This window comes from Haliaeetus albicilla, chromosome 2 (assembly GCF_947461875.1).
Source record: "Haliaeetus albicilla chromosome 2, bHalAlb1.1, whole genome shotgun sequence".
Taxonomy (NCBI): Eukaryota; Metazoa; Chordata; class Aves; order Accipitriformes; family Accipitridae; genus Haliaeetus; species Haliaeetus albicilla.
This window is the reverse complement of record NC_091484.1, coordinates 50425120-50444501: the sequence shown is the minus strand read 5'-3', so window position 1 is coordinate 50444501 and position 19382 is coordinate 50425120. Positions and strand designations below refer to the sequence as shown.

At 37.5% G+C, this 19382-nt stretch overlaps 1 protein-coding gene across 1 annotated transcript in view; it reads right to left on the bottom strand.

Annotated features, from left to right (window-relative positions):
• THSD7A (thrombospondin type 1 domain containing 7A) overlaps positions 1–19382 on the bottom strand; it is a 300060-nt gene that overhangs the window by 59913 nt on the left and 220765 nt on the right. Inside the window, exons 10-13 of the mRNA XM_069774348.1 lie at positions 10772–11006; positions 7558–7673; positions 4554–4686; positions 1555–1658 (exon numbers count right to left, since the gene is read on the bottom strand). Of these exons, the coding sequence (XP_069630449.1) occupies positions 1555–1658; positions 4554–4686; positions 7558–7673; positions 10772–11006 (588 nt within the window). The remainder of the gene's footprint in view (positions 1–1554; positions 1659–4553; positions 4687–7557; positions 7674–10771; positions 11007–19382) is intronic.

Genomic DNA, 19382 nt, shown 5'->3' with positions numbered 1-19382 from the left:
AATACTGGAAAGAAGTTAATGACCTGAACGTTTCACTTCTGTAGTTAGCAGTGTCCTTGCTCAAGAATTCCACAATCTGCTGAGCCAATATTGTTTTAACAGATAGGAGTTTGTACTCAGAAAAGGCAAAAGAAAAAAAACCTTCCTAGAAATAAGGGTTGACTAGTAGTTCAAAGGAATTCCATTACTGTAACACAGTAAGTAGGAACTACAATTATTTTCATACTGAATTTATTTAATGCACCTAAAAAACCTTGTCCTGACTATACTTAACAGAGTCACACATACACAATTCTGTTAAAACCACAAAATTGTCTATGAATTCAGGTGACAGTAAAGCTGGATTTGGATGCAAAAATTATTTGCTGTTGAGTGGAAACGGTGGAAAAATATCTGGATCATTGGGCTCAAAGTGTCAGTGGTTTTGAAGTCCAACCAGCAGCTGGTTAAGAGCGCTGCAACTCAGTGGTTAATTCCAGGATCAATTCTGTTTAGCATCTTTAACAACCTGCATGGTAAGCATCCTCAGCAAGTTTGGGGCAACACCAGTTTGAGAAGAGCAGTCAATATCTACCTGGAGGGTAGGGGTACCATTCAGAGGACCTTAGCAGCCTGGAGAAATGGGCTGGCACTGAACTTTAACAGCATAAATGCAAAGTCTGAATCCCTCATGTTCCCATTGCTCTCTACAATTACCTAATTTGAGGGTATAGAGAAGAGAGAGCCAGAATGTCTCAGAGATATATAGTAAAAGGATAAGGGGCCACAGACACAAATTACAGCAAGGGAAATTTCAGCTTAGATAGTAGGGGAAAAAAATGCAGTGCTAGACTGGACAAGCACTGGAGTAAGTGCCCAGAGAGGCTGTAGGATCTCCATCCTGGGAGATACTCCAGCCATGTTGAGACATGGCTCTGAGCAACCTGTTCTAGTCTGGGTAGGATCTAACTTTGAAACTGGCCCTGCTCTGGGTGGAGGGTTGGACCAAGGGACCTACAGAGCGTCCTTCCAGCTCAAAATTATTGTAGGGTTCTCTGATCCTAAATTTCCAAACACGGGGAGCAGAAGTCTTTTATCTGATCTAATGGATATACCCATAAACATGTCTTCAGGCTTCACATCCTCACCACATGAAAAATGTTACATTTTCACAGGTGAATTTACACAACCTTTTTCACAAAAAGAATTATGCAAAGTCACCCATCCCTTTCTTTTTTTCTTCTTTTTGAAAATCTACTTTCCACAAACATGCCTGCAAACTTGCTTCAGGTAAGGATGGTGAAATAAACTGAACAAACAATACCACAAAATTAGTGACTAATGTGGTATCTATACTTAAAAATAAACAAACACTGATATTTTATGAATAAAACCTTTGACAAATACTCGTTAGGAGGCACCCTATCATACTAGCACTCAGTATTTTCTTTTGCTGATGCACGTAAAGATAGATAAAATTAATATTAGGTTATGATGACTAAAATTTTAGCCATTTTCCACACCAATGCAGCTACAGATTTCTGAGGAATAAATGACAGAAACAAAGGGTCTAACCTCTTGCTTGTAGCCCAGGTCCACAAGTCTCTTGCGCTCCTGGACTGTCCTGGCGCACATACCATGGTACTAGCTGGCACCTGCGCCACTTGTGGGTCTTCCACCTGAAAGGAGGGGGGAAGCAATCAACTTCAAATAATCCATCTAAACTTGTAGCCATCAAAACTGAGGCAGCACAAGTGCTAGATAGTATTAGAAACCACTGTAAACTGTTGCTTATTATTACTAACTGGTCACAGACAATTCACAACAAACAGTAACAATACTGTAGACTTTTCCCTCCTTCCTGTTAACTTTTTTGCTCCTTTTAGGATTAGGCCATTAAGAACACAGGGAAGGAAGGAGGCAAAGGAGGGAAGAGAAAGCAAACCATATATATTTTCAAGGATTTCAAAATACAAAGGTACATTAACACTACCTAACAAATACACAGTGAATACAAACCACAATATAAGGATTATACATTAATACAAAGCATTAACACACTTATACAAGATGGGAGAAAGAAAATTCAAAAAAAGAATACCATACAAAATAATAAAATTATATGACTTGAATATCCATTTAACAGAAGAACTCCTTTGCTATGGATTTATACCTGAGCATGCTCAGAGTATTTTACCAGTCAACATAATGACATACTAAAATTTGAAAAGTTGATTTAGCGAAGGGACACTAACATCTCATAAAAACAACATGGACCCATTAAATAAGGATGAGTTTTAAATACTAGCATGCCCTAATAAACCTCCCCTCTTTCTCACTTTTCCTTCCTTCATTCTCATTTTCCTCCTATCTTAGTGAAGCAAAGATATGTTGAAGTTTCCCAAATGCACTCCAGAGATAAGACTCCAGGGTTAATTTCTGGTTCATGCAGTATTGGGAGTGTCTTTTGGCAGTAAATACTGTCACATATAGGTGTTAGTGCATTTCTTTCTCTTTTCCTTCTTTTCTCTTTCCCAGGTCTTTTCTTCCCCACCTCCCTTAGGCATGCCTTGCAACACAACTACAAATGGAGTAATTCGGTCTTGCCTGAAGCACAAACAAGACTTGGAGTTACAAAGATGAGATCAGATAAGCAAAGTCTTGGGGGGTTTTGTTTTGTTTTCTCAAATTTCAAGTGATATGATTACAAAGGTAAAGTTTTCACAACAAACAAATTCTTTTGCTAAGCTTCATCTTCCAAATACTATCCCAAAAGGAGAAATCAGAAGCAACAGGAACCCCAGCTACAGCAAAGTATTGGGACAGAGGGTTTAAATGACTGTGCGAGCGCCTCAAGCAATCCCAAAGCACCTGGGGTCTCCCTTAGCTGAATAGCAGCACATTACAAATGCGGAGCCAAGCAAGAGATCCCCTGTGAACCCAGAAAATATCAAAATAAAACACAGACAAAAACAACTTGCAAAAAAACTTTGATAACAAATGCAATATTGTGCTGCTTAAATTATTCTATCATTAATATAAACTGCTATGAAACTTTTACAAAGTTCCCTTCTAGTGCTGCTGAATACCGTAGGCCTAAATATAACAAATCCAGGCAAGTCTGGTTATTGTCACATCTCTGAAATAATCCAGTTGTCTGAATTACTCAGAGTGTGCGGGGGGGAAATTCTACATCCACAGCTCAAACCATCAGCTGCTCTCATGTTTAAAATTATCTCAGTGGTTTTGCACCTCAAGTTTCATTGCAAACTGCCTCTGCAGGCCAGTATCTGAACTAAGGCATGAGCCTTAGTGTTCCTGAGTGTCTGAGTCCATCTGTTCCAGCATTTGTATAGGTCAGAAAGATGGTAGAGGAAATATACAGAAAATGTGTTCAGTATTAGTTCATGCTATGAAATGTAAATGACCTCATCTACCACTCCCTAGCAACACTTCTTTCTTATGCTCAGCACATTATCATGCACTAGCTCAGGTAAAATTTGATACTGAAGGTACTGAAGAGATGAGGCGCAGCCAGCATTTTAGAAGATAAAACTCTGACTCTGGTATTGACTAAAAAAAGTTCTCAAGCTATATTTCTCTGATGTTTTGAGTACCGATTTTGGTAGCTTCCCAATGTTCTTTTACATCCTTTCATATCTTTCAGTTACATACAGTGTGATCTAATGAATTTGCATTGATAATTCTTACCAGATGATGAAAGCAACACATTTCTTTAATCTCAATTTGTTTTTGCTAAAATAAGCTTAAATTCTATTTTTACCTCTGCAACAGAGAGTAGTTTCATGGGAATTAGCAGGTGGAGAAACAGAACATTGGCTTCCAATAATTATGTTTCATATTTATTATCAAAAAACCAAAAATATCTTTTTTTTTTAAATTTTGTCAAGTAAATCCAACCAACGGCATCAGAATTTTCTAAACTTCATCTGTATCAACAGCCAGATCTTGTCGTATATCTAGACCTTCCCACGCCACTCAGATGGAAACTACGAAACTGCCCAAAAATTTTCTTAAGCAGTTACGGTGGAGATCCCCACCTGCTGGAACAGTCCTCAGCATTCTCTGGTGAAGATTAGGTCAACACAGAAAATTTTGTATTTTAGGGGATACAATCAACTGTGGACTGTCTTAGGGCTGACCGGGATGGAAGGATGGAAGCTACAGTGCATGGCACAGTGTGGCAGCAGAACTCAGCTCTCCTAAACAGATGCGACTGCATTTCAGTGCTTTGGATAATTTGGATAGAAAGGAAGATTTTTTTTAATCATATAGAATGTCAAAATAGTTGCTAGGAAAGATTTAACCTGGAAAGTAGTTCTTAGTTGTTGCAGTGTTCCTGCAAAGGAACTGGAACAAAAGAACCAGTGACACTGTGGGCCCAACTGAGTCTACATATCTGTTCTGAAACCTTGATTTAGGTATGTATCCTATTTTTCTAAATAGTACATATTAGAAAAACACTTGCTGTTAAGAAGTTGAATTCAGCTAGATTTAGAAGCAGTAGAAGTTGAAAAATCATGTCTGAGCTGTCTCTGGTTGATTAACACTACCTGTAGCTATAGCAGACGGGAGAAGCTTCACATTCTTTTTCCTCAAACAAAGAGTCCGGGCACTCTCGACCACCATTGGCGGGGAGCTGGATGATGACTCGGTGACGGGACTGCTTCTTTACTGTGACACCCCCTGCAAAGAGTAGAAGAGCTTGTTTCTCCTGCTGCTACATAGGGATGACAGTAATTTGGGTGTGCTGGTTTTGCCTGGGATAGAGTTAGTTTTCTTCATAGTAGCTGGTATGGAGCTATGATTTGGATTTGTGCTGCAAACAGTGCTGATAACACAGAGATGTTTTCATTATTGCCAAGCGGTGCTTACACAGAGCCAAGGCCTTGACTGCTCCTCACCCCACCCCACCAGCGAGTGGGCTGGGGGTGCACAAGAAGTCGGGAGGGGACACAGCCGGGACAGCTGACCCCAGCTGACCAGAGGGATATTCCACACCATATGATGTCATGCTCAGTATATAAAGCTGGGGGAAGAAGAAGGAAGGGGGGGATGTTCGGAGTGATGGAGTGTGTCTTCTCAAGTAACCATTAAGCGTGATGGAGCCCTGCTTTCCTGGAGATGGCTGAACACCTGCCTGCCGATAGGAAGTAGTGAATGAATTCCTTGTTTTGCTTTGCTTGTGCGTGCAGCTTTTGCTTTACCTATTAAATTGCCTTTATCTCAGCCCACGAGTTTTCTCACTTTTACCCTTCTGATTCTCTCCCCCATCCCATTGTGAGGGAGGTGAGTGAGCAGCTGCGTGATGCTTAGCTGCCGTCTGGGGTTAAACCACGACACAGGGGAAAAGTAAGATTTAACATAACAGGTATTTGAACCGATCACTATATTATTGACATGCTGTTTTGTCCATAAGCAGAAAATTAAGCCTAACAGATAAAACACTTTAATCTCAGCTAAAGGCCAGGAAGCAGAACTAAACAGAAAGCAATAGTAACAATGCTGAACAAATGAATATACAGCTGAAATGAATACACAGTTGAAGTGAAAAAAATTATACCAGCTCAGTTTGCTGCTACATTTTACACTTTCAAAGTGTAAGTTTGCCCTAATCATTTGCATGTAAAACCAGAAACAGAAATTCCACTCTGGACTTAATTTACAGTTTACAGTTCTATTATATTATTTTTATATATTTATTATTCATTATTAAAGATAAATGGCAAATCATTCATGTAGGAATTTTGATTTCTGTCATCTTCAGATATCAGTTCTTCAGGCAGAAAATTAAGAGAAAAGCCACAAGTCTATATTAGTTCCACAGCAATACCTAATACACAAATATTGTTAGGTAAAGATCTCGGAATTTTTTTTCCTTTCCCCTTTTTTTTTTTTCCCCAGAGAGCTGTAGCATGGACATTTGGCTGACTGGGTTGATATCAGCTTTGGGTGGGTTATTACAGCAGCTGCAGCTTGTCTGAAGACAGAAGCTTGATGGACCACAGCCAAGCAATTGTAATTAGGAGCAAGCGGTAGGAGAATCCCGGCGGTGGCTCTCCACCACCTGGCCACTTTTCAACACAGAGGAAACCCTGCACTCCTGAGTCAATCAGCTCCAGGAGATGCCAGGAGCTGGCACAAGAGGCGAGACAGACGTGCAGCCCGGCAAAGCTGCTGACCAGCTTGCTGACACGAATGGGTAAACCCCATGAAGTAAAAATTGTTTGTGTAGTATAAAAAGAGTTTGACTCACTGAACAGACAAAATGCCTGTATTGGTTCACAAATGTACTGTTTCATAGAAGCCTACATGCTAGTTTGTAGTAAATATTTGTGAAAATATGCTCATTGCATCAAGAACTTTCTTAAAACCCACAGAAATGAGAACAGAAAAGGATGGCATTTTTGTCCAAGATGATCTGCCCCAACAAAAATATTTCAGAAAGAATAATTAATACTGCTGTAGAATAACACAGTATTTAATAATGAACAACTATTTCATCGATTCCGATTCAATGGTCTTAATTCTCTGGTCTTTTTCAAAGGTTATGAATTTAATCTTCCTAACCTTTTTTTATTTGTTAGAATGCACTAAGCACTAATAGGAATTACTGCAAAAATGCTTTTATGCTTGTGTCCTTTATAAAGCATAAAGAATTGGCCGTGACATTCGAAGTGTGTATATTTGATGTAACAATATCTTACATTCTGATAATATGGTAGCTGTGAGTAATCACCAGGTCCCATACAAGGATTAGCACCCTGTGGAACATGGGGTATTACAGAGTCTGTCTGTAATAGTACATATTAGAAAAACACCTCCTTTTAAGCTTAAAAGAGATAAGACATAAAAAATGTGGGCAATATTAAGCCAGTCATCACTTTAATTTCATGTATGATTTCAATGTAATAAAAATTCAGGAGAGACCTGCACTGTTTTTAAGAGCTTTGCCAAGTGTATTAAAATGTTATTGGAATTATGTTTAAGTTAGACCATTAACATCAACTTAAAGTCTACTGATTTTTGTTAACTTTCTTTCAATTTTCCTTGGAGTAGAAGAAACGAGCCAAAATTATATACATATGCATATCTATCTATCTATCTCCCTACCTACCTATCTCCCAGTATATAAAGCCTCAGGTTTTTCTGATAAGCAAGCAGCATAAGTATTTTCAAAGACCAAACCTGACCGTTTTATAATCTGACAATTCAAGTGCTACAATTGTACAAGTATCTGTTTCGGTGTTACACTAAGAGATACGCGTCTACTCCATGACTAGTTACCTCTTTATCAGCGGAAGACACAAATGGGAGTTTGTAACATAAAAGTAGGCAAAATGGAAAAAAAAAATCCAAACAGATGCATATAGAAAATGTATAGAAATAACTGTTCTTTTCAGCAAAAACGCTATGTCCTCCCTGCCGTTGCTCTACCAGCTATTACATGTCCTCTGTCAGAAAGAGATGTGTATAAGCATTCTGCCAAAAGTGACTGCTAGTCTAACTCCTTTTTTTCTTAAAATCTGTCTACTCACACACAATGGATAAAATTACCTTCTTGACATGAAGAAGGACACAATGTCCAGTCACTGAACGGAGTCACAATACAGTCCTTCCTACAGGGAAGCAGACAAGGCCTCACCGTTTCTGGTCGGAGGCTCTCAGGGCATCTAAAAAAAAAAAAGGAAAAAGAAGCATTATCAAATAAACCATCATTCTGCAGCGAAGTGGTGAATTACAAGAGGTACTGAATGCCTTCAGGCACACGAGCAGAGTGCTAGTTGCCCAGAATTCACCAGGATGGAGCACAGAAATAAAAACTATTAGCATTTAAATATATCTGGTGAAAGCAAGCCAAAACTGGTGCATTCTGCACCTGGGATTTAACTTGAAAAAAAATCATCATTCCTCACTCACCATTCCAGACTCTGCCTTTTGAGTGTTATTTTCAAGCTTCCAAATGATTATGAAGAAAAGCCATCTAGTTTAGCTTAGCAAAATACATTTTTTAGCTCTTCATAAATTTACCAGAAGCATAAACTCTGGAAGGAGGCAGATTTAAACAAGATAACACTGCTAACCCAGGAACAAATAGGTATAAGCTGGCCATGACTATGACAGAAACCAGAAAAGGGTTTGAAACTGCCAGATCAATGAGACTGTGAAAGACTGTCAGAAGGGACAGAAAACCTCACTTGTTTTAGGAAGAGGCTTGATGAGCATATAAAAGGGATTATTGGACTGCCACATATGGGACTCATTAACCCAGGTCATTTTCCCCATTCTGTGTTCCTATTTTTTTCACCAAAGACAAACAACTCTCTGTGCTTCAATATTTATTTTCAGGATGATGCAATAACTCTTGTAGAAGTACTGCAAATCTTTAAAATAATTTCAAAATTACTATTGCCCTAAAAGCATACAGACTGTGGACTGTCGGAGGAATATGTAAAAAGGTAAGAACAATACCACTTCCACATTTTGGTGCTTTTGGCTCATTACAGAAAAACGTTACTATGACTAGCTTTTCCTCTTGTGGCTGCTGGGCATCTGGGACCAGAGATATGACAGACCAGTTTTATATTTGGATTGGACCAGCTGGGGAAGCTTGGCTTATGTGAGGCATCTTTCTTGCCATGCTGAAAGGAGCACAAGCAAGTCTAACAATGAACTACCAAGAAAATGTCGTCTCCATGGTCAGTGAAGAACTATGCCTGTGCAGTGTGGGAGAAAAAGCAATGGGAAAGGAGAAGAAAAGTTGAGTTGCAGCTTTAGGGGAACATATTCTTAAGCAATAACACTTGCTAGTTCATGATTTCCATCGGTTGCCTCTACATTTTTGTGTCAATTCACATAAACTTCTCAGAGTATGATCCATTACTGTGAACCAGCACCAACTTCTTGGTGCCCTGTTACAATGACAGCTCCACCCTTTCTCTTTTCTCCCCTAAAACACCAACGTGAAAGACCGTGAAATATTACAGATATAGCAACATAAATCTCCATCACCTCTCCATAAGCTCTGTCTACATTTTTTAAGTCAAACTGTGCCTTGTTTCTATGTGATTCATAAAATCAGATTATATATGCACAGGTATATTATGTATGGTCAGGTGCACTTTAAAAAAGCATCTGTGACCAATCACATACTTTGATTATGTTTTCAGAAATTTTCTCCAAGGTTAAAATTAAAAACACTTCTGAAAAGTATTGAACATTGGCTTACTAATTGCTTTTTCCTTCAAGAACAACAGTAATTATAAGCATACAATAAAGTCTGAATTATACATATTCATTGTTTCACTGAGAACTTCATCTTTCAGGAGCACTGAACATTACAGTTCCTCATCAGATCCTTGGGCAAGGCAATTAGTTCAATTAGAACACCATTTGTATCTTTTATATTGTTTGTATTTAGTATATGTGGCTTAAAGTATTGATTTTTTTTCAGTCCTTACTCAAGGTCAAATTAAACAGAAAAGATACAAGCTGAAGTCTGTAACTTGTGAGGTAGATAAGGCCAATAATATTGATTGTATCGTACCACAGTAATCCTTTTTATCAAGGGGAGTTTAAAACAAGGTTCCTATTTATAATTTCATGTTAAATGTCTGGGTCTTTAAAAACGATTCAGTGATTTTAATGTGACAATTTGAAGGATCAACCAAGACTTTTTTTCTAATTCCACAGGATTCATTTATGACACAATAAAACAGTCCCCCTCCCAAAAATTTAAGGTCAAAACAAAGGCAGAGACATTAACAGTAGATTTAAAAAGGAAGATAAATCATTAGAGGGGTTTTTTATATGTAAAATGAGTAGCAAATAAAAGATATAATGGTATTGTGACTGAATGGAACAGCAACTTAATGCAGATATACAACAATTTAGATTACTAAATGTGCTGGTATTATTCCCCATATTTCCATTTAAAGTAAATTAGGAATAAGTCTACTGCTGAATAAAGCAACAAATGGCAGGCACCATGCAAATATTTAGTGTGAGAATAGCTGCCTCATGAACTTTCTAAATGACCTTTGCTATCAGCTCTTCCAGCTTTGAATCTATCTTGAGTAGGATATATTTACAGACTGCCAAACTGTATGAAGATATTATCAAATGCATTTTACTAGCAGCTAATCTGTATTTAACCCTGGTCATGTACTAAACTGTAAAATTAAATCATTGGGCCAAAGGGATCTTTTTAAAAAAACATGTATATGGGGAAAAAAAACTCACAAAGGTTGTCAAACTAATGTTCAAACTAATGTTTCAAATTAACGTCTTGTCAAAGCTGCACTATGCTTCACCTCCTTGGTCTGCTTCTGAGAAGATGCACTTACATAGGTTGTACTGTATTTAGATCCAAAACAGTATTTTAGCATGGAACTGCACTAATCCATATAGTGCACTGCTTGCTTGGAGGTACCACAAGGGTCTTGGAAATGGTATTGCACTGCACACCACACACATACCCCAAGACTTTTATCTCAACTCAACCTGATGATGGCAAGAAGCCAACTGGATTTAGTATTCAGTCAGCTGTCAGCAGAATCACCACTGTAAATATTGCCCATAAAAATCACTAGTGAGAAAGGTATTATATAGTCCTCCTGTAGCTTCAGTTTTGTATTTTTAAAAGATGAATTATTCCCTCAAGAGAACAGAAAGAAGGGGGTCTTTTTGCCTTTGCATGCAGTCATTGGTGATATAAAGCAGCAAAATCCAAAGATAATTACAGCATGAAGATATTTTTTAAGATCTTTACTTTTTGGGGCCCACTTGTCCCACGTTGACTCTCACACAGATGACCTTTCTTGTCTGCATCCCCACAGAACAGGTGGCTTCCCCGTTCCAGCTGGCAGAGGAGTTGAAAGCAGAGACAGACGTATCCTCTATGCACTGTCCCCACGGGCCGGTCTGCCAATGATACACAGTGCAAGAGTGTTCGTTACAGCTCCGCGTTTCCTGTAGTGCACTACTATTTGGGCACTGTATTCCTCCTGGAACAATAAAACAGGGCAAAAGTTCATGCAGTGGAAGGATACAAAGTGTTCTATTAAAAAAACCAAACAAACACTTTGAAATCTTAGTAGTTAGGTATTATCACTTTGATTACATGAAAGAAATGCTGTTCCTTTTTCCTCCTCTTCATATGCCCACTATTGACTGTAACACACTTCAGTCAACAGACTACACAGAACAGACTGTACATGGACAGTAAATGTAAATGTATACAATAAGGATGCCAAAATAATCATAAGTTCTATAACACACTAATGTGCTTGGAGTAATCTACAGCCTTTTTATTTGGGGGTTCTCTAAAAGAGACTGCAAGAGATCACATAAGGATGTACGAAGGCTCTAGGCAGAAGAAACAGTTAAATATTCTAGTTAGGCATGTGTAGAGACCACTGTTTATGTCTAATTCATGGATCAATTAAAAAGATTTTTGGAGCTCTTGTCCTAGCTCCCAGTGGATATTTATCCATGTTATGTAATTACCAAAGAGGATGGCACAGCTGGCACTTTCAGGTCCAGACTGAGATAACAAATGCTGTTGCAGGTTAAGATTAAAATGCATTCATGTGTCAATAATTGTGAAAAAAAGCTCAGATAACGCTATCTTTGTTGTGTCCAGTTTCAGATAGCATGTTCAGTTTCTTATATTCAGGCACTTCAAAGCTAATCCAGCCTCCCAGTCCTCCATGAGTAAAGAAGAGGTCTTTCCTACCAGACGTGATCATAGGCTACTAGATGTCTAGCCCTGTGAGTAGACAGCATGTCTGCTAGATCTCTGGTGTTACTAGACATACCAAATCTAGGTTTAAGAATTAATTCAAACATTCATGGCCCACACAGGAACAATACAACCCCTATCTCCAAGTGATGGAAATCCAGGGAAAATCTAAATAATATTTTAGTACTTCCCAGAAGACAAGAACAGTACAAAAGACAACTGAAAAAGGAGCTTTTTATTAGTTACTGCAGATGAGCTATACAACTTTTCTCTAAAAAGAAAAATGCGTGCTCACACCAAGCGCATGTCAGAGAGCATATTAGCCTTTGTATCCCAACACTGAACTGCAGGTTGACCTCCTGCTCTACAGACATGCAGGAGGGAATGGGTTTTAAGCACTCATCGTTGAGAGAAATTAAACAAACAACTAAATGTAATCAAAGAAATGATGGGTGCTTCAAGTAGTCCAACACAAGTCCAGTGCCACATGCGCAAAAATACTTTATACCCCAAGTTGCTTTTGTGGGATGTCTAGATCTGCAGCAAATGTGAGGAAAGGGCCATTCTAATGAAACCACAGGACAAAATCCAAATTCACAAATTATTTCCATAGAGGTATTTTTAACTTCTGACTTTGGGCTAAAAATATTGATGCAACCAAGCAACAGTAAACATCATATTAACTGAGATGTCCTGCCAAAGACTAGCTAAACTTAAGTTTTGCAAAGGGGGATTAGAAAAAACTAAAAATGTGTGAATGTAATTAAACAATGACTGGAATTAAATTGTTTTTTGGCTCAGAATGGATGCAACTCAAGTCTACCAGAATTGCTTAAAATATATATTAATATGCAAAGCATCAAGACAAAACGTCATATGCGTTTTCCTAAAAAAGGAAGCAAAAAACCAAATGGTAAACCAAAGCTATGGTCATGTAATAAGTTTCAAAAAGTTATTCAAGCAGCTTCCTTCAGGAAATAAAAAATCTTCCAGCTAACACCAGCAGACAGGAACATCAGTAAGGAAATTAGGAAAGTGAGTGTATTTTGAAGAGAAAAAAAATCCAAAGATAGTAAATTCACAAAATATTTGGCATGGGAGTCAAAACTTATCCACATGAGGAATTTAAACATGTTCCCCCAGTATAAGACTTAAAAAAAAGGGGGAATTTAGAAGAGATAAGGAAAGTTGCTAAATTAATTACTTCCATCTGATATTAGCTCAAGAAGAAACACAAGGGAAATACTTAAGCAAATTCATTAATTAAAGGGTATGGGCGGTGGGGGAAGAAACATTTCCTCAGGAATGGATGCCATAGCCACAAGTTCCTAAGGCATTTGAGAATAAAGTGACAACTTAGATTCAGTTTTGACAGCTATGAGAGAATGTATGTTCAGGGAAAAAATGAGAGTGACATTGACTTGTAAATGAAAAACATTGGGGCATGAATGTCTGCAGCTCAGTGGGAAACCAGTTCTGTTCAGATTAAACCAGTAGTTAAAAAAACCTATGTAAAGAATGAACAAAAGGTGGAAATAATGTTACTGAAATATAAACTACTATCACTAGTACCACATTCGTAATAATAAAAAATATACTATTTATTTACAAATCAGTGTGCCATTCTCTCCAGGAAAACAGCATTCCCTTGTGCTCCCTTAAATTAAAATAGGTACAGGAAAAGAAGAAGGGTTTGGAAAACTGGCAGTTACAGATGCTCTTCACAACATCTGCGTAGGGGTAGCAAGATCAGGGCTGCTCAACTTCAAGAGCATTTCACCAAATGAGGACAGGTTTGACAGAAACATAAAAATTAATGAGTATCACAGAAAAAAATAAAATAAACATTTAATTTTATCAGAATACATGAAAAAGGGACATACAACACTAAATACATTTTATATAATACATGTTTAGATGACTGTAAATAACTGCTTGGCAGTACTAAAAATAATCATTTCAAGGTACAAAAAACAATTGGAGCTGAAGCATTTCTTTTGGGGTTTGGATACTTAAGCAAAACACACTTGGAGATGAAAGGCTACTTTACAGAGGGACTTGCATATTACTCATAAAATAGCAGAGATATGAGGGTAGTTTCCTTGACGTTTTAACAGAATTATCATATGCTTAGACTGCTTTTCTGCCTGATTTGGAGCTGGTAGTGGGTAAGACATATCGGTCTAGGATATTCAAGGATTGGATTTTATAAGTCTTTTTTGTGACACTGTCTTGATAACTTCCAAACTTCAAAACACTTAAGATTTTTTAAAGCATTTAGGATCACTTTAATTAATCATTTTGATACCACTCATTTTACAAATGCATGTAATTTTATACATGCATTTCAAAACAGCTGGAATAATCTTAAAGTTTGAGAAAACAGATGTGACTGAAGTGCCTTTTGTAATCTAGAGAGTGAGGTGTTACTCATTTCTTCTTTGCCATAGGAACGAGGTAGGCATTCCTTGAGGCAGCTGCACTTCCCGAAGACAGATGTGGTCACTACATGCAAACTGCTAACATAAGAACAAAGATTGCCCTGTTGGTGTGGATCTCCTGCTCCAGTTTTGCAAACTTTCATGCTTCCTCACCTGGTGCAAATCAGTTATACAAACCAAGCAGACCTGTCCTATAATACACAGCAGGACAGGAGTTAGGGTGTACCCATGGGAGATGAGAAGTCTGTCAAGTCCTTTCTTGGACAGGATTTGAATCCCAGACCCCACACTACAAGCAGGAATCTGAACTGAGGGGCTCCTGGGCAAAAGGGGAAGCATGGCAATGTCCTCTCCCCAGCTCACATTCACATGCAGGTGCCAGGTCACTTTGCAAGTTTAGCCTGACAATTCAGGTTCCTCAGTTCCAGAACTAAGTGGGTTTTTATTCCTGTTTCAGCTGAAATCAGTGAAAATTCATGAAAATCCCTGTCTTCTCCAAAACTGATCCTTTGGTGAATAAGCAATTTGCTGGGAAAACAACTACTCAATTCTATGCTTTCAGATTTAATTACCAAGCACTCTTATTTCAAGCCAGGAAAACACAAAAATTAAAAACAAACTCAAGTGTAAGAAGAGTAAATAGATTAAAAAGCACTAAGTATAACTCTTCTTTTGCAACTATGAAGTCAAACTGCACTGGAATTTTAACAGGAATAAAATTTTAAAGCATATCAACCATAATTTGCCTAGAGTTGAGAAGAAACTCCTTTGATCCAGCTATTCCTTACAAGTTCAGTAAATCAATTTTGCAGAGATGAGAAGTATGAGCTATTGGCCCCGGTCAAACAGAATACCTGATGAGATGGACAACTGATATTTTATGCTATGTAACTCAGTGATGTTTAATAGTCTGTGATATATGAGGTCACACTAAATAGTTCTTCTGGCATTACACTTTGCTAATCTATGAACATACAATAACCATAGTAAGACATTGCCATGCACATGCATCCCTGCCCTAAGAAAATATTTCAAACAAAATCGTCCTTCACTCCCATTTTAATAAATTAAGCTTTTAAATCAGATTATTTTCTTCTTTGCATTTGACTGGGGGGGGGGGGAGCGTTCAATCTTTACTTTTCCAAAATCAGTATCATTTACTACTGATAAAACTTGGAATGTATCCACAACATTAGCATTATGCTGTATGACACTGATTTGGCAGTGTCAATCAATGGCAGTATATAATCAATACAGAATCAATCTGCATATCTGCTATTTACTAAAAATTAAATCACTTAGTACTTTTTAGTCTCAGGTCACGGCCTATGTAAAGTAGTCTTAGTGTGTGTTACTAATTATATAAGCTTTATTATAAGCAGGAAATAAAAAAATAACAGAAATATTGAACAGACAATAAAACAAAAATAGACAAACCCTACATTCAACAGAGATAGGCTGAGCTGTATGCAATGCTTTTACTAGACTTACACAGAACAACCGTATGATGTATCAGGTAACATCATTATGTCCTTTGCTGTCATTTTATATTTTGAGACAATGACTTTCCTGAGTTTCTTACTGTACCATGAAGATGTATTTGACAGTGACACAAATGAGCTACCACTATAGGCAGGCTCACAGACAGGAAAATTTATAAATCACTTCACCTTTCAAACCTTCAAGCTGAGGACAATGATCTCAGAAAAGATATCAAAAAAGTTACTGTGACACTAGTTTCTACAAGGAGTCATCTCACAAACCACAGAAAGTCTTCATCTTGAGGAAAGAGACTCGTCTCTTTCTCTCTCCACTGAATGCAAGTAAATAAGCCCATCCCAGATGTATATAACCACACTGTGCTTGAGGTTCTGCAGCATATGGTTTGACCACAGGGAAGAGGGGTGTTCTGAATGAGGAAATGCTGATGAGAGGGTGTACGGCCAAGGTCAGCTCCTGGCTTGAGCAGAAGTCAGTGTGATGCTGGAGGGGCAGCCATATCCCAGAGCTCATTAGAAAACTTTGTCACTACTGTAATTTACATATGACTTCAATTTTTCCTGTGAAGCTATTCTTGTCACCAAGGAATTATTACAATGCTACTGAATTATTCCTATTCTAAGTTATCCAAGAAAATGGATTATACTGTGGCTGTGTCCTTGTGGCCAGTTATGCTAACTTGATGGTTTTGTCAAACCAATTCAACAGCATAGGTAGCTGGGAAGTAAGAATTAAAATAAGGTCTTAAGTGTGAAATAACATAGCTCTGTCATGGACAGTCATCTGCCAAGATTAACAAGCAAAATGACAGAATATAGTATTTTTTATTTCAAAGAGGAGAGGAACTGAACAATCACAGACAATACTTCGATAAGAAGCCATCTGCGATCCAGATAAAAGAACATATTTCATACATATTTACAGACCCTCAAAAATTTCAGTGGGGTGTTCATGTTTAAGTACCCCAATGAACAAGAATTAAGCACTTCAGATTCTTTGATGGATTGCAATATTCCTTGTATATGTAATGCCCACAATGCTTTGATCTTCCTAGGCTTGTAGATTGAATTCTCCATGACTAGCAAGAGGATGCGTGTGATCAAGGACTCAACAGTGATAAACCTGGACTCCTTCTGTCATCTTAGAAGCCAAGTTTAGCCTTATTCATAGATTGCCAACAGACTTGCACATTCTTTCATTAATTAACGTCCAATCCTGATATCATAAGAATTGTATACATTTATGTACAATATATTTGTCCTACTGTGTTCTGAATAAAAACTCTCAAGTATCATGGCTACATTATACAGGAATTACTATGAAATGGCTTACCTAACCTGGTCTGTCTCTCATACCAACAGTTCAAGGAAAGGTTCGAAAATCGAAAAGGGAAAACTGGTGGGACCATTCACCTGAACAGAACTGATAACTATTTTCAGAACTCAGTTTTAATGTGTAAATGGAATTATTGGTCTTACCTTTATGAGACCTGGAATTTTTAGTTATACATGATGTTTACAGAGTCTTCATTAACAGTAAGGTGCATTTTTTATAAACTCTAAATAGAACTGAGAACTGCATGTTTACCAAAAAAGGTTCATGTGGAGGTTCTTTTTTATATCAGCAGAATACAGACATTCAGATACATGAATATATTCTGTGCCCCCAGAACATAAAATGACCTCCCAGCACCAAGTACACGATCAATGTTTTATGTTTTGGGAACACAGCTGATCTCTGTCATGCAATTCTGGAGGTGAAAGTCATTCAGTTATTTGTCACGCAGCAAATGACTAAAAGGCATAAGAGACATATGAGGAGAAAGATGACAATAACTCTAATTTCAGTGAAGCATAAAAAATAAAAGGTAAACATACTTTTTGAATATAATACAAGCAAATATGAAAAGTACCTTCCAGCTAGAGTTGTAATGATATGCTAAGCCTTGGAAGGTTCATTTATTTATTTATATATTTTTATTCTCTGGAGTTGTACAGAGTGCAAAGGAGCATAGTGTTGAAGATATCTGACCAAGATGTGAGTGAACTGCTATAAGCTAGGTAAACATAACAGCTTGTATCCTGAAAAAAAGCACAGAATGACCTCATCTTGGGATAGTGGTAAAGAGGCCAAGGTTCGAGCAAAGCTGAAGCACTGCAACATCTAGGTAATAAGTTAGCTTTCTCAGCAGTAGTTTAGGGATCTCTTCACTACTACCTGTGTGGTTTGAGACCTGTCAATCTTTGTGATCACTCAGTGCTCATTCTGATCATTGCACAACAGACATAAATAAAATTCACACACCTAAAATCCAGGCTATGATTAACTGCTTTGCTGCATCTGCAGCCTTGTAAATTATCCTAAATTGTGTTAAGTATCAAAGTTGGAATAAAAGGAGTGCTTTTTAAAAAGAAGCATAAGAAAGTGGAATAATTTTCTGGAGTAATTTAGGTTTTCACTTCTGTGGCATGCTTGTCAGGATGTTAAATTTGTGTCTCCAGTAAAACTGCATAAGCATATCGAAAATCTATTATCTTGACCTACATGGAAAAGCAAGAAGCACATGAACATATGTTTATTTGAATTATCATATGAAAATGTGGCTCTGTGTTTCCCTCAAAATGAGTCCATTTGACACATTATAAACAAAGGGACAAGATAAAACCAATCTTGTTTCTTATTTTAAGAGCATTTCTACTTTGTTACATAGATCCATCTAAGTAATTTATTATTTGAATCACCTACTAAAATCAGTATAGTTCTGATTGCCTCTTACATTTCTAGCAAAGGTCCCTTTCAGGGGAAAGGCTGAAAGTGTCTACTCTGCCAAATTTTTTTTTTTTTTTTTTTTTTTTCACAATTACCCAAATTCTGGCAAATACACAGTAGACTTTTAGCAATGAAGTTAACTGTGTTTGCAAACGGAGAAGTGTTCTGATATACGATGAAGCCTGCCCCTTTCTTTTTCCATTTCTCAAAACAGATACCCTGTTTCACTACTTCCATGCCTTACAACTGTCACTTTTCAGCTAAATTTCATCTTAACTTGAAGTAATAAAATGCTTAACGGTTTTAAAGAAGAACTAAAACATGCATGTAAACCTTGTACATTGAAGGCATTTAACTTTACTGTAATACATGTGAGTAAATGTTTTCCAAGAACTCTTTGGTGGCTATGTCTCCTTGCTCCCAGTGCTGCACAAGGCATTTACCAGTTGGACCCTGGCACACCTGATGTGGCCGGTTTAGAACCATGTTACGTATAGAATACATTTTCTGTATTACCCCCCCAAAATACCTAAGAACAAAACAAAAGTTACAGGAAGCATGGAACATCATCAAAGAATAGCCATGAACCTATATCTAAAACCTTTTTCTTCTTCTTTATATTCCACCTATGTCTTCTCTTTGCATTTGCTGCAGATGCTGCACAAGGACCATTTGCATGAATGGAAACCATTCACATGAGTGAGGATTTGCAGGGTAAACCCAAAGTCTTACTATGAATAAAAATATTAATTGTGTAACATTAGTTACCAATTTGAGCTAAGAAGGTACAAAAGCCATTTGTTAGCATTTGAACCCATTAAAACTCTCATCTTTTCAGCAGTCGTACTTATATCCTTCCAAATTGGACCTAAATTAGGGTTACTAACAATCCTCTATAAATATCTTTCATAAAGGCAGAGGTCTTCATA